The sequence below is a fragment of the Toxotes jaculatrix genome, chromosome 1 (genome assembly GCF_017976425.1).
Source record: "Toxotes jaculatrix isolate fToxJac2 chromosome 1, fToxJac2.pri, whole genome shotgun sequence".
Classification (NCBI taxonomy): Eukaryota; Metazoa; Chordata; class Actinopteri; family Toxotidae; genus Toxotes; species Toxotes jaculatrix.
The window spans coordinates 15,230,101-15,246,445 of record NC_054394.1 but is presented as its reverse complement, the minus strand read 5'-3'; the positions used below and the strand labels follow the sequence as shown (position 1 = coordinate 15,246,445).

The window sequence follows — 16,345 nt, the reverse complement described above, 5'->3', positions numbered from 1 at the left end:
AACAAATAAAGTCATCATAAATTTTATTCCATCCTGTCTAATAACAATACCCTAACTCATTGGTTTGATCTTCGGCCCAAAAAACCTGTTTCAAGAAGGAATACAGCACATAAAGTAGTGATACCTCTTCATGGGGCATTTAAATTGAACAATATTTGATTTGAAAAGAGAGAAGCTCACCTATGAGAAGTACTGTTCCAACTGCTAACCCACCACCTGTTGTGGGGAAAAGAAAAGCATTATATCAGCCACATTTTACAAACCCTGTCTTGCTCTTGATTGATGTCAACCGCTTGTAGCCTCGTTGTTTTATCTTATTTGCCATAAGCAGTGAAAACAAAATGTGAGACGTCTTTTCACGTAGCCAGTTTTGACTGAGATCCTTTATTATCCTTTATTCTTTTTTGGTCATTTTAAAGATTTCTTTTGTATTTTAACCTACAAAATGTTAATATCTTTACAGTGCAATTGCTTCTGCACCAGCTGAAAACAACATTAATATCTTACATCCCCATAAAACAATATGCAATGACAATACACTGTTGCATTTACACAGAAAATCTTGCTCTTTCCTGTGCTCATGGCATACCAAATATGCCAACCTGTGATAAACAACTTTTCCTGTCAGTTTTAAGTTATCGATGAAATCTAGTGTTATAACAACTGGAAGAAAGTGTAATTAGGTATGAATAAAGTGGATCTTGGCAACCAGGTCTGATGATGCAGTTTTTTTTTAAATGGCAGCTACATAAACATTAAGATTAGAGAGAGACATCAAAGTTTTGTACTATTTTGGTCTAAATCAGAAAGAGTGGAGTAAGAAAGTAACGTTAGCCTCTAACAAGAGCACTGCAGACACCGCTTCAGGCAGACATCTCTCACTGGGCTTCGGACAATGCAATCTAAAATAAGCCTTTTGTATAATGTCACAAATTTCGACAAAATATGATTTAAATCTGCATGATATCCATCATGCTAACATTAACTTCTAGTCTTTCAGTATAGTTTGTCCTGTCCTGGCATTGATCATTAATCAAACTTCCTCTCTTGTTTGATTGACAGATATCCCTTAGAAGAAATGAATTACACTGAGATTTTGCAAATAATTTCAGTGTATTCAGCTGATGTTACACGGAGAAACACTGTTAGCTGTGTAGCTAGCGCTAAGGTTAAACCTCAACAGCAAAACTGACCGAGCAGAAAGTCGAGCGAGGTGACACCGGTGGAAACTAAGAGTTGTCCGTTTTGAACCGAATGCCTGGTGCCAGGTATAGAGATCAACCTGCTTCTTGTTTTCTTCTGAAAACTCGTAGTAGTAAACGCTGATGGTTTACCCACACTGTTCATAGGAGCGGCCATACTGCTAGTAACGTGGTGATGCCTGTTACTGTTTTGGAGCGTATCAACCAATCATGAAAGACTTTGGTGGAGCTTGACCAATCGGGGCAGCGATTGTTACGTTGTCAATCACGGAAGCTGTTACGGGGAAGTTCAGTTTGTTATGCTAAGTGCATGGTCAGAGATTTGAATCGCACATTCATAGGTAAGTAAAGCTCCGTTCTATTAAGTTTGCAGGTGTTGCTGGATTTAATTTGTATATTTTGTGCTTTATACAAAAAACGTGAGCGTATGTTTGCTTAGTATTAAGTAGAAGCTACTGAATGTGTTTTGTGGCGCTTGCTTTCTTCAGCTATGACCTTCTTAGTTCATTGCAGAGCATGACAGAATCTGAATATTGCTTAACAAAATTAGCTCTTTCGCCCATGCATGGCCCATAACAGTAGAACATGCTGTACGCTCAGTATCCCATTCCACCCCGTTCTGTACAGTACAGGGCATACCAGGCCAAGACGACATACCATCCTTAAAGTGGATGTAAATGAGGAGAACATAGTCTATGCATTTGAATGAGGAAATTATGTTAAGTAAGCAGGACTCATACTAACTTGGTTCACTGTGTAATTGAGTATGTTTCGAAAACTGAAACTGAGTGTAACAAGGAGTACAGAGTATAGTCGAAGTGTTTTAACACACAGTAACATGTACATGAGTGACATTACTTCTACATGTTTGTAAAGCAGCCATAACTGCCAGAAAGTGGACTGTTTGAGGAAAGTTGCTTTTGTGGTTCACAGTTAAACTTAACACAATATAGCATTTTATTACAGTAAAGCACATTACTTTGTAAATTCCATGAGTTAAAAAAAGAATGGAAATGAAAATGGCAAATTCATATAATGTGATGTTGCCTGCACTGTATCACTATACAAACTACTGTGCTACAAGAGACTATATCATAATAGCTGCACTGATCATTTATCCCATCCCTGTTCTGTCTGAGGATTCTATTCCCTGGCCTCTGTGAAGACAGAATAAACGGCAAAAATCTGTCTACTAACTTACATCCTTAGGTTATGGTAGGTCTTATGTAATGTCATTTAATAAATGGGTCATGATACAGAGCAGTTTCATGGCCTGTGCACGTGGTAGCAGCTTTATGTATATCACTACATATGCATATTTGTGGTTAGATACGCTGTTGTCATTTTAAGCTGACAGTGAATGCCACTGTGGATCCCTGTGCATCACTTCCCCAATCACATTCAGTTCAGAGGGCTCAGCGAGTGTAAAGGTGAGGGGAGGAATGCTCAGAACATTACAGACTTGCAGAAGGAAACCACTGCAGCTCAGGGAGAGCTGTGGATAGAAGTGGTGAACATCAGCTTCTTCTGAATGTCACTTACAGTTGAGTAATGATCACAGATTAATGAGTACTACTCTTAGAGCTCATAAAATCCACACAGACCGTACCTGCTTATATGTGCTCTACATCGATTCGGCTGAGTGTAACCTGATGATGAACTGCTAGCATCTTCATATTTAATTTGAAATACAGTACTATTGCTGGTAACACAGTGGTAAACCAGATCATGTGAGATCCACTTATAGTTTTCTTGGAATGGTAAAACAGGGCAAAAAATATTTGTAATATGTAATATACTATGTTTTATTTACATATTTTCCATTTTGAGAGTTTTGGTATTTTTAAACACTCAGCAAAAGTATTGTTGATTTTACCGTTATAAAAAAAGTTGTATTTAAGTGCACGTGTGACATTTTATGTAGTGTTTAATTTTGACTCCAGAATACAGAATATTTATATCTAGAATTACTGATATTATTAAAAATTTGTCAAATTGGAATTCAAAGAAAATATAAGTACATTTTACAACAGATTATTTTTGATTTTGAAAAGTTTTGAAAGTATTGATTTTATTTAAAATAAGTGAGCGTTTTGCTATTGCCCTTCTGCTTTCTGAAGTCTCCAGCACTAACAGAAACTGAAACACTCTGAACTCATGCCTGAGGTTCAGCCTTAAAATGTGGAGCTTAATGCTGCACTGTGCTCAGCCACTAATGGACCTTTTTCACTTTTTACATTTTGACATATCACACTAGGAAAAGCACAGGTGTAAATAATAAAATTCATGATGGATAAGTTCCATTAAGCTGCTTTGCTTACAGGGTCACATTATGGTGGGACACTGTAATGTCACATTAATGTGCACCTGTGCTTTTCCTTCTATGACAAGTCAAAATGTCTGCTGCGAAAAAAGGCCTAGTGACCATATGAACATGTTTTTTGCATGTTCGAGACCTCTCAGTGTTCGGTCAGATTAGGCAAACCACTGATAGGGGCAGTGTCTGTTTCTTTTGTTCTGTGTTATGCCCACTATTAATACTGGTTGGCTTATGAGTGATCAGTGGAGTCCTTAAGACAGCTGTAAAAAGCTTTGTGTGGCAGAGAGAGGCCAGAGGCAGCACAAGATCACGGGATACTGTAAGGCTCCAGAGGAAGCAATCGCCCAACTGCTCACTTTACAAATGCTCTCAGCAGAGGCAGTCCTGCTGTTTTGACAGCACTGTTGAGATTTATTTGTGCTGACAGGAGACCAAGGGAATATATCATGACTGACAACGCTGGGCATTGTGGAAAGTCTATATGAGACAAATAAGATGTACTGACTGACCTGCATCTCAGAAGGAGGAGAGCCTGCTTCAGCTGTGCAATGAGCAGGATGCAGGACTAAAATGCTGTGGAAACTTTCCCCACATCCTCTGCACAGTGCCATTCACCTAATTTCTAATTCTCTTAAATCCCAATTTAACCCATGGGCTCTGTAGCACAATGCAGTGTGTGGCAGTTCAAACTCAGCAGCCTAATTGTTCAAAAACATCATTTTCTCCGTTTTCAATGTGTCATCTGTTCATGTGTGTTTTTTCTACGCTGTTTTTGTCAGTTCTTTCAGTCTCTGTATCTGATTGAGCTATATAATGGCAGCAGTCATAACATGTCAGATCTTTCCTGGTCAGACTGTTTTGGTTCCTTCAGTCTAATTCTACCATCAGTGAAGAACTGCGAGAGGCAGTGGACCTCTTGTGTCTGGAGGAGGCAAGATTAACATCAACATGCACCATGTTTGTTTTGTTAGCGTTGAGGGGAAAGTAATATTCTAAGGGTGCAAGTACAATAAGCAGAGGATGGGTTTTGTAAACAGCTAATTTTGTCTGAGGATTTGACTTTTTCCATTTATTCAACTTCTCATATTGTTTGAATACCTTTTATTTTGGTTTCCTTAGATTTTTTTTTGCTGATAAAATACAACAAGCTATATTTAGCTTGACCTATAGTCTATGAAAAAATGTACAAAGCATGCTCATTAAGAATTAAAGGAAATTAGGTTCTTAAAAATTATAGGTCCGCTTTTCCGTTGACGTGTATATCAGGCTTTGTCTTGGGCTGGTCGAGGCAAAGCACAGACTCCTTTGTGAATCTGATACAACACCAGATAAGATCTCCCAACTCTTTCACCACCAGACCAGCGGCGCACATTCACTGGTGGTCAATACAATAAGACTTAGTGGCTGATTTTTTCCATTCAGCGTAATTGGCTGGGGACTCTGTCAACCCACACTTCCTTTCAATTCATAGCAGTTGTATTCATATCACTTGGCTATTATTTGCACTGGCTGACCCATTGATTGTAGGTTTAAACCTTCAGCTCCTCAAATAGTAACGTCGCTCAGCTGTTTCACGGCTGTGTTGCCGTTAGCAACAATGAAAAGAGCAATATGGAGATCAGTCGCTTCAAATAAGCCTCTGATAGAAGGCAGACCTAGAAGAGATGGGGCCAGACATAGTACTCTGGGACTGAGACTTTTACATCTGTCACTCTCCATCCAGCCAGGTGTCTGTGTCTAAATCAGCAGGATTATCTCTGATTGGACTGATAGTTGAAACAGACCCCCCCCCTTGTTGCCAAACCTTCTCCTTTTTATAGCTCACATTAAGATCAAATCAGGCTCTGCGCAACAGGACTAATGCCCCACCCTCCTCTGCCTTCTGCTGCCCAGAGGAAGACATCAGAGGTGGGTCTCTGGTGCTGCCTGCTCCTCCAGACTCCCTTCCATCTGGGATCCTCAGGGAGAGGAAGAATATCTGACAAGGGACTTGTAAGCCTCTTAGCCCCCCTGTTGCCCAGCTCTCTCTCAGCCCATGTTTTCCTAATTTAGTGGTGTAAGGAGTCCGCTGCAAGGCCCTTGTGTGCTGTTTGGATTGAAATTCTCTTTGTGGTTCTAATAGACTGGCCATGTATATCAATTAACACTACTCAGCCAGTGGCAGGTTCAAACCTCTTGAGACCAGTAGCAGTAATTCCTTTTTAAATATTTCCTTATGGTTTCAATAATGTGTATTTAATTAGGTGTCAGTATTAATATATGATTGACTTCACTTCATTATTTATCTTTTTGTTTGGTTTTCCTACATTTGCTGAGTTTCCTTTGAAATACTTTGTCAGTGACCGAGTCATTTTAAATTAGCCAAACTCAGTGGAACTGCTCGCACTCAGTAAAAACTCAGCGTTGCAACGTATTATCCTCATTTGAAGCAGAACGTTTTTTTCCAGTGGATAAATTCTGATGAAAATATTTTTTGTTGAATTAATGACGTTAATGATGCACAAGTTATCTTTTAATCACAGCCATTAAGAACTGTCATACACGTTGACATATATTTGCCACCAGTAAGACCATTTCCTTGAACATTAGAATATTGCCAAGGTCATTTCATTGTTTTTATCCTGAGGAAACATCACGTTTACTCATATGAAAGAACAACAACAACTTGCCAAATGCATATCAGTTTTTGAGAGACTCTTTGCATTTTCTTGTGGCTGTCAGCCGTAGCGACATTCAGGAAGCCTATTTATTCATGTCAGTGCAGATGACAGAATTACACCTCCTTCATGTTTTATTGTTGCAGTGTCTCAAATTGTTCACTCAAAACACTTTTGACAGGTGGGTGGACACAATGATAGGCATCCCCACTACTGCTCCACTTTATGTTTAAGTTTTTTTTTTTTTTTTCATTCATCTACTCATGATTGCTCTGCCTTGAATGGGCAGAGCTCCCTCAGTAAGAGGATCACAGAGTTAAACACACAATGAGGTGTTTCCATCGGTAGCTATTCATTTGAGATCCCCTCTTTTCGCCACTGTAGCGCTGTGCTGTGACTGCAGGAGGCCGGTGGCCACAGATGGCTCTGCAGAGAGGGCTGCGCTGACTTTCTTTGTTTTCCCATGAACATGTTTGGCGTGTAATCCTGGATTAACAGAGAGACTTTGTGTTAATTTACAGCTGTAATACAGCATTCAATTAATGTTGGTATCCCCCAACACAGACATGTGCTGGGTATTAGGGGCAAGAGATAGTGTGGGTTGCATGACTCTTTGCTCTGGAGAATTAGAGGTAATGGAGATCCAATCAGAGGTCTCTGTGGATGTCCACCTCATTCTGAATCCCATAGGAGTCACTGTGGCTCACATACACACTTTTTATGAAACACATAGGTAATGCTGTTGTCTGTGCACATTCACGCCACATCACACCACACGCACACACACAGACCCACACTATCAATGACAGAGGGTGCCTCAGAAAACCAGGCGGCTGCATATGGACTCTCTTGATATCAGTCACTGGCCGCGTGATCTTGTTATGCAAAGTCCCTTAATCCCTACCTATGATGAATGCACACTGGAATGGTGGTGGGGGCTGAAACCGAGATATGAGGGCAGCTGTACGGGAGGCTGTCCACTGTGCTTTGCGAATGAGTGCTAGCAAACATTCCTGATCCCCAGCCTAGCAGAAGGAAGAGCACATGTGAGATCATGTCTAAGAGTGCATTACAGTAGCGCAGTGACAGAGATGCTGGTGGAGGAAGCTGAGAGCAAGACAAATGCAGCTGAATATGCCGCCCTAGTGCAGACCTGAGATTCACATTAACCTTTAGGCCACTTGCTTCCCAACAGAGGAATTATCGGGCCAGAGGTGTTATTGTACCAGCTGGGGGAGAACTGAGTTTGTAGTTCCTGTGGAACAGAACAAGAGACTGGAGCAGGCTGCGACTGGAAAGGGGGCACTTCATTAGGGCCCTGTGCTGAGTGTATATATATATGTCCCCCTTCACCTGCTCGAGAGCCGTCATTCGCAGTAGCGGCAAAAAGCAGAGGGTTGCCAGGGGTGATCTTGGAACAGAAAGAAGAGCGGAGTAGCGGCACACAGGGAGGTGAAAGGATGGAGTTGGTCTTTTTTGGATCAGAGAGAATGTCGAATGGGCCAAAGAGACAAACCATGCTAGGGATGAAAGAATAGATAGAGGGTTTAATAGGTGGAATATAGTTGGCATGAATGAGAGAGCATTGTGTGTCTATTTGTGTGTGTGTGTGAGAAGAGTGGAGGGGGGTAATGGGATTAGGGGTAACACCTTTGGCAGGGCTTGGGAGAGCCACCTGACACCCGGTCTGTTGGGGACCTGGGGAGAAAGGGGGAGGGGGGCAAGGGAGAAATTGGGGGTCTAATCCGTGTCCATCTTTGGGAAGTCATTCCCAGAGCTCTGAGGATTTGGGGCTTTGGTTTCCGCACTGCTTGCTTTGGTTAATAATACCCTGGGAGGGAGAGAAGACATGGAGAGAGAAATAGGGAAAGAGACAGAAGGAATGGGGGAGACGGAGAAAAAGATTTCTTTACCCTGTGGTGGACTGGCAGGACAGCAGCCTGAGCCAAAAATGTTTGAAGTACAGACTAACCTCTAAGCCAAGTTTTGTCTGTTCTTTTCTAAATATACAGCTCTCTTTGTGTATATGCTTGTGTGTGTGTGTGTGTGTGTGCAGGTGTGTGTGTGTGTGCGCGCAGGTGTGCCTGCGTACGCACTCTGCATGACTGTGTGTAAAGATTGACTTACTTTCTTCTGTCCATCCAACAGGTTGCAGCTTGAGTAAAAGTCAATAACCTGAGTGTGGCTGGGATGTTTGCTCAGAAGACACATGGATAGTCCTGGTGTGTGTTTGTGCGACAGAGTGTTTGCAGGGCGGGTGACTGGGCGCTGGGGTGTCTTTGTGTTTCTATGGTGCTGACAGAAGTTGATAACCGTTCTAATGATTGTGGTGGTAGTGGAGGCAGCGCAGTGTCATGGACTAGCTGCAGACGGTGCGGAGCTGCTTGGCTGGATGTGTCACAGCTTCTGTGTTTGTCCATCACCTCAGCGCAAGGTGTTGATTGGTCCATCCTACACTGGATCAAAGTTCAGGGCAGTTTTCTGGTGTGAACTGGCTGCTCAGCCTCTGAGAATGAAACACCAGGGAATGTGCCATCTTAGCAGTAGGCCAACTGTGACAACCTTGTCCACACCTTTAAAAATTAAACCCCAAACAGTTTTGGTTTTTAGAAATCCTGTAAAGGGTGTAAGCCTACCATAAATGTATCAAACACTGAGTCATTTTCTTGCCAGTGTATGTAAGGGGAATTTGATAAAGATATACATTTTTTATTGTGCCATAACCTATTTTTGTGTTTTGTGCTGTAGGTGGAGATGTTCCGCCGCGTGCTGGGGAAAACCCTGGGCTTTGTGGGCTACACGGTCCAGTATGGCTGCATAGCACATTGTGCCTTCGAATACCTTGGAGAGTTTGTGGTGGTTGGTATTACTAATATTATAGAATTAATGATTGATATTTTTGTTTTTCAAATGAAATTAATTCAGTTATGCCTAAGAAATAATTGTGATCTGTTTTTTTTTTTTTTTGATTCAGTGCTCTGGTCCATCAATGGAGCCTACCATTGTCAACCATGATATTGTCTTCTCTGAACGGATGAGTCGCCATCTCTGTAAAATACAAAAGTGAGTTCCAGTCACTGGATTCATAGCAAAAATAGGAGACAGTAATCATGTTGGAATATGTATTATGTATACATTTTTTTTTATTTCTCAAAAGAGTCAAGGAAAGGATGTTAGAAATTTCCTACAACTATACATGATAGATAATACAAGATAGTTTGCATTCTCTTTGAATCAGTTCACCCTGAGTTGTTACAAATTAAATGGCTGTATTTATGTTTTCTTTTCAGGGGTGATATAATAATTGCAAAGAGTCCATTTGACCCAAATATGAACATTTGTAAAAGAGTAATTGGGTTGGAGGGAGACAAAATCTGCACAAGTGGCCCATTAGATCTCTTCAAGACCCACACATATGTGAGTATGTTTCCATCATACAAGCCTGTATCTGTTGAACGTTTCAAGGCTTTTGAGTAGCTTTCCTTATACATCCTGTGATTACCTGCTTTACCAAGTGAGGTCCCTGGTGGCAGTTTTACTGTTGCTTCTAACAAGTACAACACAGAGAGTCTCTTTGGAAGAAAAAAGGTTAAAAAGATATAGTGAAATAGAGAATGAATGAAGAATGCGTTTACAGCAAAACACTTGATAGTTTATTTCACCCTAAAATGACAAACAGAATCTCTATGTATAATGCAAAACCGTCTCTCAGTTTTGTCTTTGGTTTTCTTTGTGTGTGTACCACAATCTATAGACCACCATAGTTGTTTACATTTTAGACCGCACACATCCATTTTGTGTCATTGGTCAAAATATCAGCTTTTGACAACACCTATATTTCCTCAGAACAGTGATAAAACCAGAGAGTGAGCAGGGGTTCTGCTGCTGAAACCACTGTCATTGCTTTTCTATTACTACTCTCCCCAACGCCCACAGCTCAGGCCTGCAATCTCTCTGAAGCCAGTTAGAGTTAGTGCCAGCCGAATGGACAGACTGATGGGTGGGCAGAGGTGTGTGTGTGTGTGTGCGCGAGCGTGTACATACGTCTGCGAACCAGAGGTTGCGTTTATGTTGCATGTTTTTGAATCTGTTGTGTATTTTATAGACTGTGCGCAGACTGTTGAATGGGTTCAGTGAAACATAGCATAAGGCCAAGTCTGTAAGTGTCATTCAGCAAATGAAATGGTAAATAAAGAGGTTTCCTCTTCTGCCAGCTTCACCTCCACATACAGAGGACTGAACTTGTAATAGGTGACACTGTTGCGTTGCGATTCATGATCCCGGGATGTAGTTACAGATTCAAGTCTCCGTTCAAGTTATTTTTCAACTTGCCACTAGGTGGAGAGCAACTGAATTTTGGCTTGTCCATCAAGTGTAGGATAAAGCTTTTTGACTTCTGTTCATTTTGGATGCTTCTTCACTTTCATTAGTTTTTTATCTTGGTGATATGTTGGTGGCAAATGCTGTACACTGTAGTATGTAAGGCCTTACTTAAAAATTACTTTGCAACAACTTTGTCCTGTAGAAGCTGGGGTCATGGAGTCACCTTAGTCAGACTGGAATTGAAACCAAGTAGCTTCGTCCAAATGAAACATACGTTTTTGGTTTACAAAAAAAAAAAGCAAGTTTCTTGGTGAGATTCAAAGTCTGTGTCACTCTTCTTTGTCTGAGTGGTAACTCGACTCACATCAAATTTGACATTTAAGAAGCTATCATTGCAAACTACAGTCCACACAAGTAAGTTGCATTTTATTGACTTGTATAGTTGATCATCAGAATTGTCACTGATTGATTTTCTGTCAGCTGACTAATTGAGTAATTCACTAATCATGTCAGCTTGTTTTAGAAAATTAAATACTGGTTCCTGGCATTCATAATGTATTCAGTTGACCCATGTATTTTTCAAATGGTTACAACAAAACCAAACATATTTGTTCTGTTTGTTTTACTTGATCAAATAATTGCTTTCAAACACAATAAAGTAAAGAGCTCAGTGTGATATTTGTACAGTAATCTTCCAACATTGCTAGTATAACAAATGTATCCCTGGACTTTGTTTGGTGTCTGATGAATGACAGGAGTTGGTGAGATGGAGAGAGAAATTATTGACAGGGTTTTTTTTTTTCCAGGTTGGGACAATTCCCTACCCAAGCAAGTGAGATTGGGTCTTGTGTTTTCTCTCCCATATCTTGACAAAATATGGGAAATTTTGCTTGTGTATTTGTAATACTTTTTTTTTGCTGCTCTCAACTGTTTCAGTTGTCAGCTTCACAAACAGAGAAGGTGACAAGCTTGAAATAACCATTAAGCTAGTTTTCACCGAGTTGATTGTCACTAAGCATTTTGTTTAATTTCTTACAGCGTAATATCTGCTTTGCCATGTTAATTTTTTAACACCCAGGAGCAAAATCACTGCCTTTAGGTGACAGCATTTGAGGGAACTGAGAAAATACCCGCTGTTCACATAAATGTTTGGGCTCCCTTAGGGAGTTTTGTTTTCTTCCCCCCAGAGGATGGATGTGTTTGTGTGTGACTATTAGGATGTTGTGAGGCATTATGGGTGGACCTGTAAAGATGAATTTTGGAAGGCGGTGTTAGACCCTGTCATCACCTCCTTTTTTGTTCTGACAGACAGGCAGGTCCTCTCTACCCTCAGAGATCCAACAGGGGACTAATTGCCCTGTCACCTTTTAGGAATCATTTTTGTGTCTGAGCTATTGTGTCAAAACAATGACACTTGATCCCTAATATTATAGCAAAGACACAGAGAGAGAAAGAGAAAGATATGTTATGTTCCTTTGCAGAAAAGATGGACAGAGCAATACAGTGAAAGATGAACTCTATAAGCCTGTATGTATTTAAGCTGAACATAATTTCACCACCTCAATCATGTTAACATAATGAGCACTGTAATAGTGTGGCTGCTAAACAACACACCTCCACAGTGAGGAGGGCTCCAGTTTCAGCTTTTCTTGACATGTCTCTGACAGGTACACAATGCCTCATGTCGACCCAGCCTACATCCACAGGACGGGTGCAATCTCTGCCATCCATCACACCAGAGCTGCCGGCAGGGCAGATTAAAGTAACTGCATATCTAGATACTACAAGTCTGTGTTTGGCCTACCTGGATCTTTGGAAATCTGCATGGTTGGAAACATAATGAGACATGTTGATACTGTTTTATGTGCTAAAATGACAAATGACTCAGGTATTTCCTCACCACACTGTCTACAAAGAAACGTCTTAAAGAAAACGGTGACGTGCAGGCAAGAGATCAAGTGAGACTCTTGGTTTTGTAGTTTATTTGTACTTGAAACAGCTTTTGCCTTTGAGAAACAGAGCAAAGATTATGCTTTATCTGGTTATACTGCTGTTTTGCAGCAATGTAGTTTTTATTCAGAGGTTTGCTTTTGCCTTACTATGTTTTTTTCCCATGTTCACACACCTGCGACTTGCAAGGTGATATGCATAAGCTTTTATCCTCATCCTTCAGCAGTTCAGGTTTCAGACCTCTTCACTTTTGTGAAATACTGCCTGGCCTGACTGACTGCCCTATCTTTTAAATTAGTTTTCACTCAGGCTTGGGTTGGGGTTTATATTGGGTTTATATGAAGTCATTTTTTTTTTTTTTTTTTTTTAATCAGACTGATGATCAAAGTCCCGTCTTTTGCCTTTGCCAATCAGATTGAAGTTCTTGGTGATTTCACTCAGGCTTGTAATAAAACTGAAATGATGTTGAGCAGCTATGGCATACATATATAGAAATTGTGTGTTGAAGCTGTCTATTAAGCAGTGGTTTTACCAAGTTCTGGACAAACACTTGAGATTTTTTAATCAAACCTCTACGTCTGTAGGACGAGTGTAAGATGATTTTTTTAAAGGAAGATGAGGAGAAACAGGGGGTTCTGGTTTGACAGATGACAAACGGTAGTGTTTCTTTTTCCTGTGCTTGGGAGCCAGCATATGTTACCATGTTAATGAGGTGTAATGGTGGGAATCCAGCATGCTGACATATGGTTCTCAGATGACTCCTTTAATGATATTCATTTGTGTCGTCGTTATTCAGTGAGTTGTTTACCTCATGTTAGGTCAACATGTCACTGGCTCATGATTATGTCACATCATCTGTCTCAATTATCGAATATGAAATGAAACGCAGCATCCCACAGTAGGACTGAAAACTCCAATCAGAGAGGCGGGTGATAAGGAATAAGGAATAAGGAATATGGGTCGAGGCGAAGATGTGACGTCACCCCAGTGTGGTTAATATTCTTTTTCTTTATTCATGTTATTCTCTTTCTTCCAGAGGACTTTTGCCGTTAAAAAGTTAGGCAACACAAAAATAGACTCGTGGATTGTGATGCCCATTATGACAATATAATGTGTTGTTGATCCTGTCTGCACATATAGGGGGGACAGCGCACTTAATTAGGGCCTTGACAAGCCTACTCTCCTAAAGTGATGAGATTAATCATAATTGGTGTCACTGTGAATTAGAGCCCGCTTGGATGACTGCCCCACTGGCAGGTCGGACCGCGGTGGAGACCCTTGGACACTGCTGCTAGCCGCAGCTTAGCCCTCTTTTCTCCTTCTTTCCCCCTCTCTCTTTCTCCCTCTCTCTCTCCCTCTCTCTCTCTCTCTCTCTCTCCCTCCCTCTCTCTCTCCCTCTCTCTCTGCCCAGCTATCTCAGGCCCCTCTCTAGCTTTGCCCTCCCTGGGTAAGAGGGGCGCAGATCTCAGCCAACAGCCTAATGACCCCGTTTGAAGTTCTTCTAAATCCCTCCCGACCCTGCCCGTTACCCATGACCCCTCTCCTAAGACGGTACGGGGTTAAAGAGGGACAGGCAGGTTGACGTTAAGAAAGGCTGAGGAGGGAGGGATGGCTGAGGCGACTCGTTGGGAGTAGGGGGTGGGGTTATAAGGTAGACTCTCACTACATAATAGATCAACACACTTAAAGTTCAAGTTAAGTAGTGCTGTAATTTCAGAGGTGTGCTTCCTATATGATTCCTTTGGTTTGCGGTAAAACAGTTAACATCTTAATCATTTTTTGCCCCTTTTTGTGTCTGGCAATGTTTTTAGGTTCCAAAAGGCCATGTATGGCTAGAAGGGGATAACCTTAGGAACTCCACTGACTCAAGGAGCTATGGCCCAATTCCCTATGCCCTCATCCGAGGACGTGTTTGCTTAAAGGTAACAAAGGAGGTACACTGTATGTATGTTGTTAGGTATTTAAAAAAATGTTCTTTTGCAAAATCAGGACACTATTTTTGATTAACTCGCTCATACATGGGTCCTAACCGGTGTTGAGCTTCTGGCCAAACCATCAATTATGTTGTTTTTCTTCATCTGTTTTTTTTTTTTTTAAATCAGTCCAGTATGGTCATTTTAAGCATAATGCAGAGATGTGAGTCAGTTGGAAGTTCAAAGCAAGTGTGTCTGATTGACCAAAGCCTGGACAACATATTGTCTAGCTTTCCATTCTGCTGTGTTGTCATGTCACTGGATGTCATAGCAACCACGACCCTGGAAACAGGTCATCCAACCTTCTGTCCATCTGATTGGACAGCAGCACTCCACTGGAGGCCCTATTACGACAGCTGATGAAATAACAAGATCCTCTATGAAGTCAAACGCATCATTAAAAGCCACATTAGCAAATGTGTCCAAGAAATGAGATCATGTGTTGTACATAATGGTTGGAAGTGCTTTATTTTGTTGTTATATGAGTCTTATCTCTCTTTTAACCCATTATTTCTTTGTGCCCTCTGTCCTATGCAGCTGTGGCCGCCGCATAGTTTTGGGACCCTCAGTGAAAGCCCAACCAGACAGATTGTTAAAACTCAGAGTGACTCAGACTCGGACTGACTCATCCACTTTATTTGTGTACTGTACGGTACTTTGTATTCAAGCGTTTTTGAATAAAGTTGACATTTATTTAAATATTTTTTTTAAAAAGTGGCTATACTGTAATCTAGATAATTTAAACAGACTCAACCCCATTATTCTAAAGGTATGATTTTTTTTGGACAGGGGAACACTTTGCAATTATACAGGCTTCATCACTTTACTTTTTTATAACTGACAATATGTTGTCATGTGGAGCTTATTGTGTGTTGGCCGTGGCCGTGAAGCGCTGTAGGAACAGCAATGCGTGAGCAGCAGAGTAAAGCTGTGTCTCTGTGGAACTGCTAATGGCAGAGAACAGGCAGAGACAAAGATGAGATGCACAAGGTGTACATTGGGGATTGTGCTCATTCAGTAATAAGACAAACCAATAAATAAGTTTAATAAGTTCCAAATCAACAAATTAAAGACCAAATCATACCTATAACTAATACAACATACAGTTTAGTAACTTGTAGTTGAATTTAATTGTTTTATTGGTCACCTACACAACATATTTGCAGGTTGTTTGTACAAGTGCTTTAAACAGGGATATCTCTCTAAACCTACAAACTATAACCTCAGCAGAAACATGTCTCATTCCCTTAAAAAAGATGTTATTAATTTCATGTTTATGCTTTCTTGGTATTATGGTAAAACAAAAGCTCTCTTATTATTTAATATTTCATCATGTGCTGCCAGAGCTATTGAAAAAATGTTAACATTTCCCATTTAACCATACAATATTAATAAGCACTTAGTAAGGACCTCGCTCACCACTGAATACATTGTGTGTAGATGTGTGTGTTGAACCAAATGTGGTTTCTGTTAATGGTGTAAAGGATCAAGAGATTTCTAGTTGTGAAACCTGATTCCTTGGTCATATATACATTTAACTAGGTTTCTAACAGGATTTTAACAGGAGTATGACAAAGACTTACTTAACAGGGGAAGTAACGTTTTAGTAGTGAATAGGGATGAAAAAAGAGCAGTAACCCGACGTCATTGTTTTGTATCTGAAATAATTAAACCAGAAATCTGAAAAAAAAAAGGACTGATGCAAAAATAAATTAGTCTTAAGTAATGCAATTTCCACTTCAGAACAGCAGGTAAAATTCAAACACAGGCACACACACACAGGAAAAACTCCACTCTGTCATTAAACAGCCTAGAGTACAGTGATGCAGTTAAAGTGGGAACTTTACAGAAATCTTACCGGAGGGAAAAACTAAGCTGGTTGTGATTTCATATTTTCATCAGCCTGCTGACACTCACAAA

The 16,345-nt window shown here is 40.6% G+C and overlaps 2 protein-coding genes across 2 annotated transcripts in view; one reads left to right on the top strand and one right to left on the bottom strand.

Moving 5' to 3' along the window:
* Positions 1-1,371, bottom strand: part of elp4 (elongator acetyltransferase complex subunit 4) — a 49,352-nt gene extending 47,981 nt beyond the window's left edge. Inside the window, exons 1-2 of the mRNA XM_041037450.1 lie at positions 1,194-1,371; positions 181-216 (exon numbers count right to left, since the gene is read on the bottom strand). Of these exons, the coding sequence (XP_040893384.1) occupies positions 181-216; positions 1,194-1,359 (202 nt within the window). The 5' untranslated portion in view covers positions 1,360-1,371. The remainder of the gene's footprint in view (positions 1-180; positions 217-1,193) is intronic.
* A 44-nt stretch (positions 1,372-1,415) lies between these two features.
* Positions 1,416-15,997, top strand: immp1l (inner mitochondrial membrane peptidase subunit 1). Its single transcript, XM_041037197.1, has 6 exons — positions 1,416-1,543; positions 8,928-9,038; positions 9,154-9,242; positions 9,470-9,596; positions 14,264-14,374; positions 14,963-15,997. The coding sequence occupies exons 2-6, from the start codon at positions 8,934-8,936 to the stop codon at positions 15,047-15,049; spliced, it is 519 nt and encodes a 172-aa protein (XP_040893131.1). The 5' UTR covers positions 1,416-1,543; positions 8,928-8,933; the 3' UTR covers positions 15,050-15,997.
* Positions 15,998-16,345: the final 348 nt, after the last annotated feature.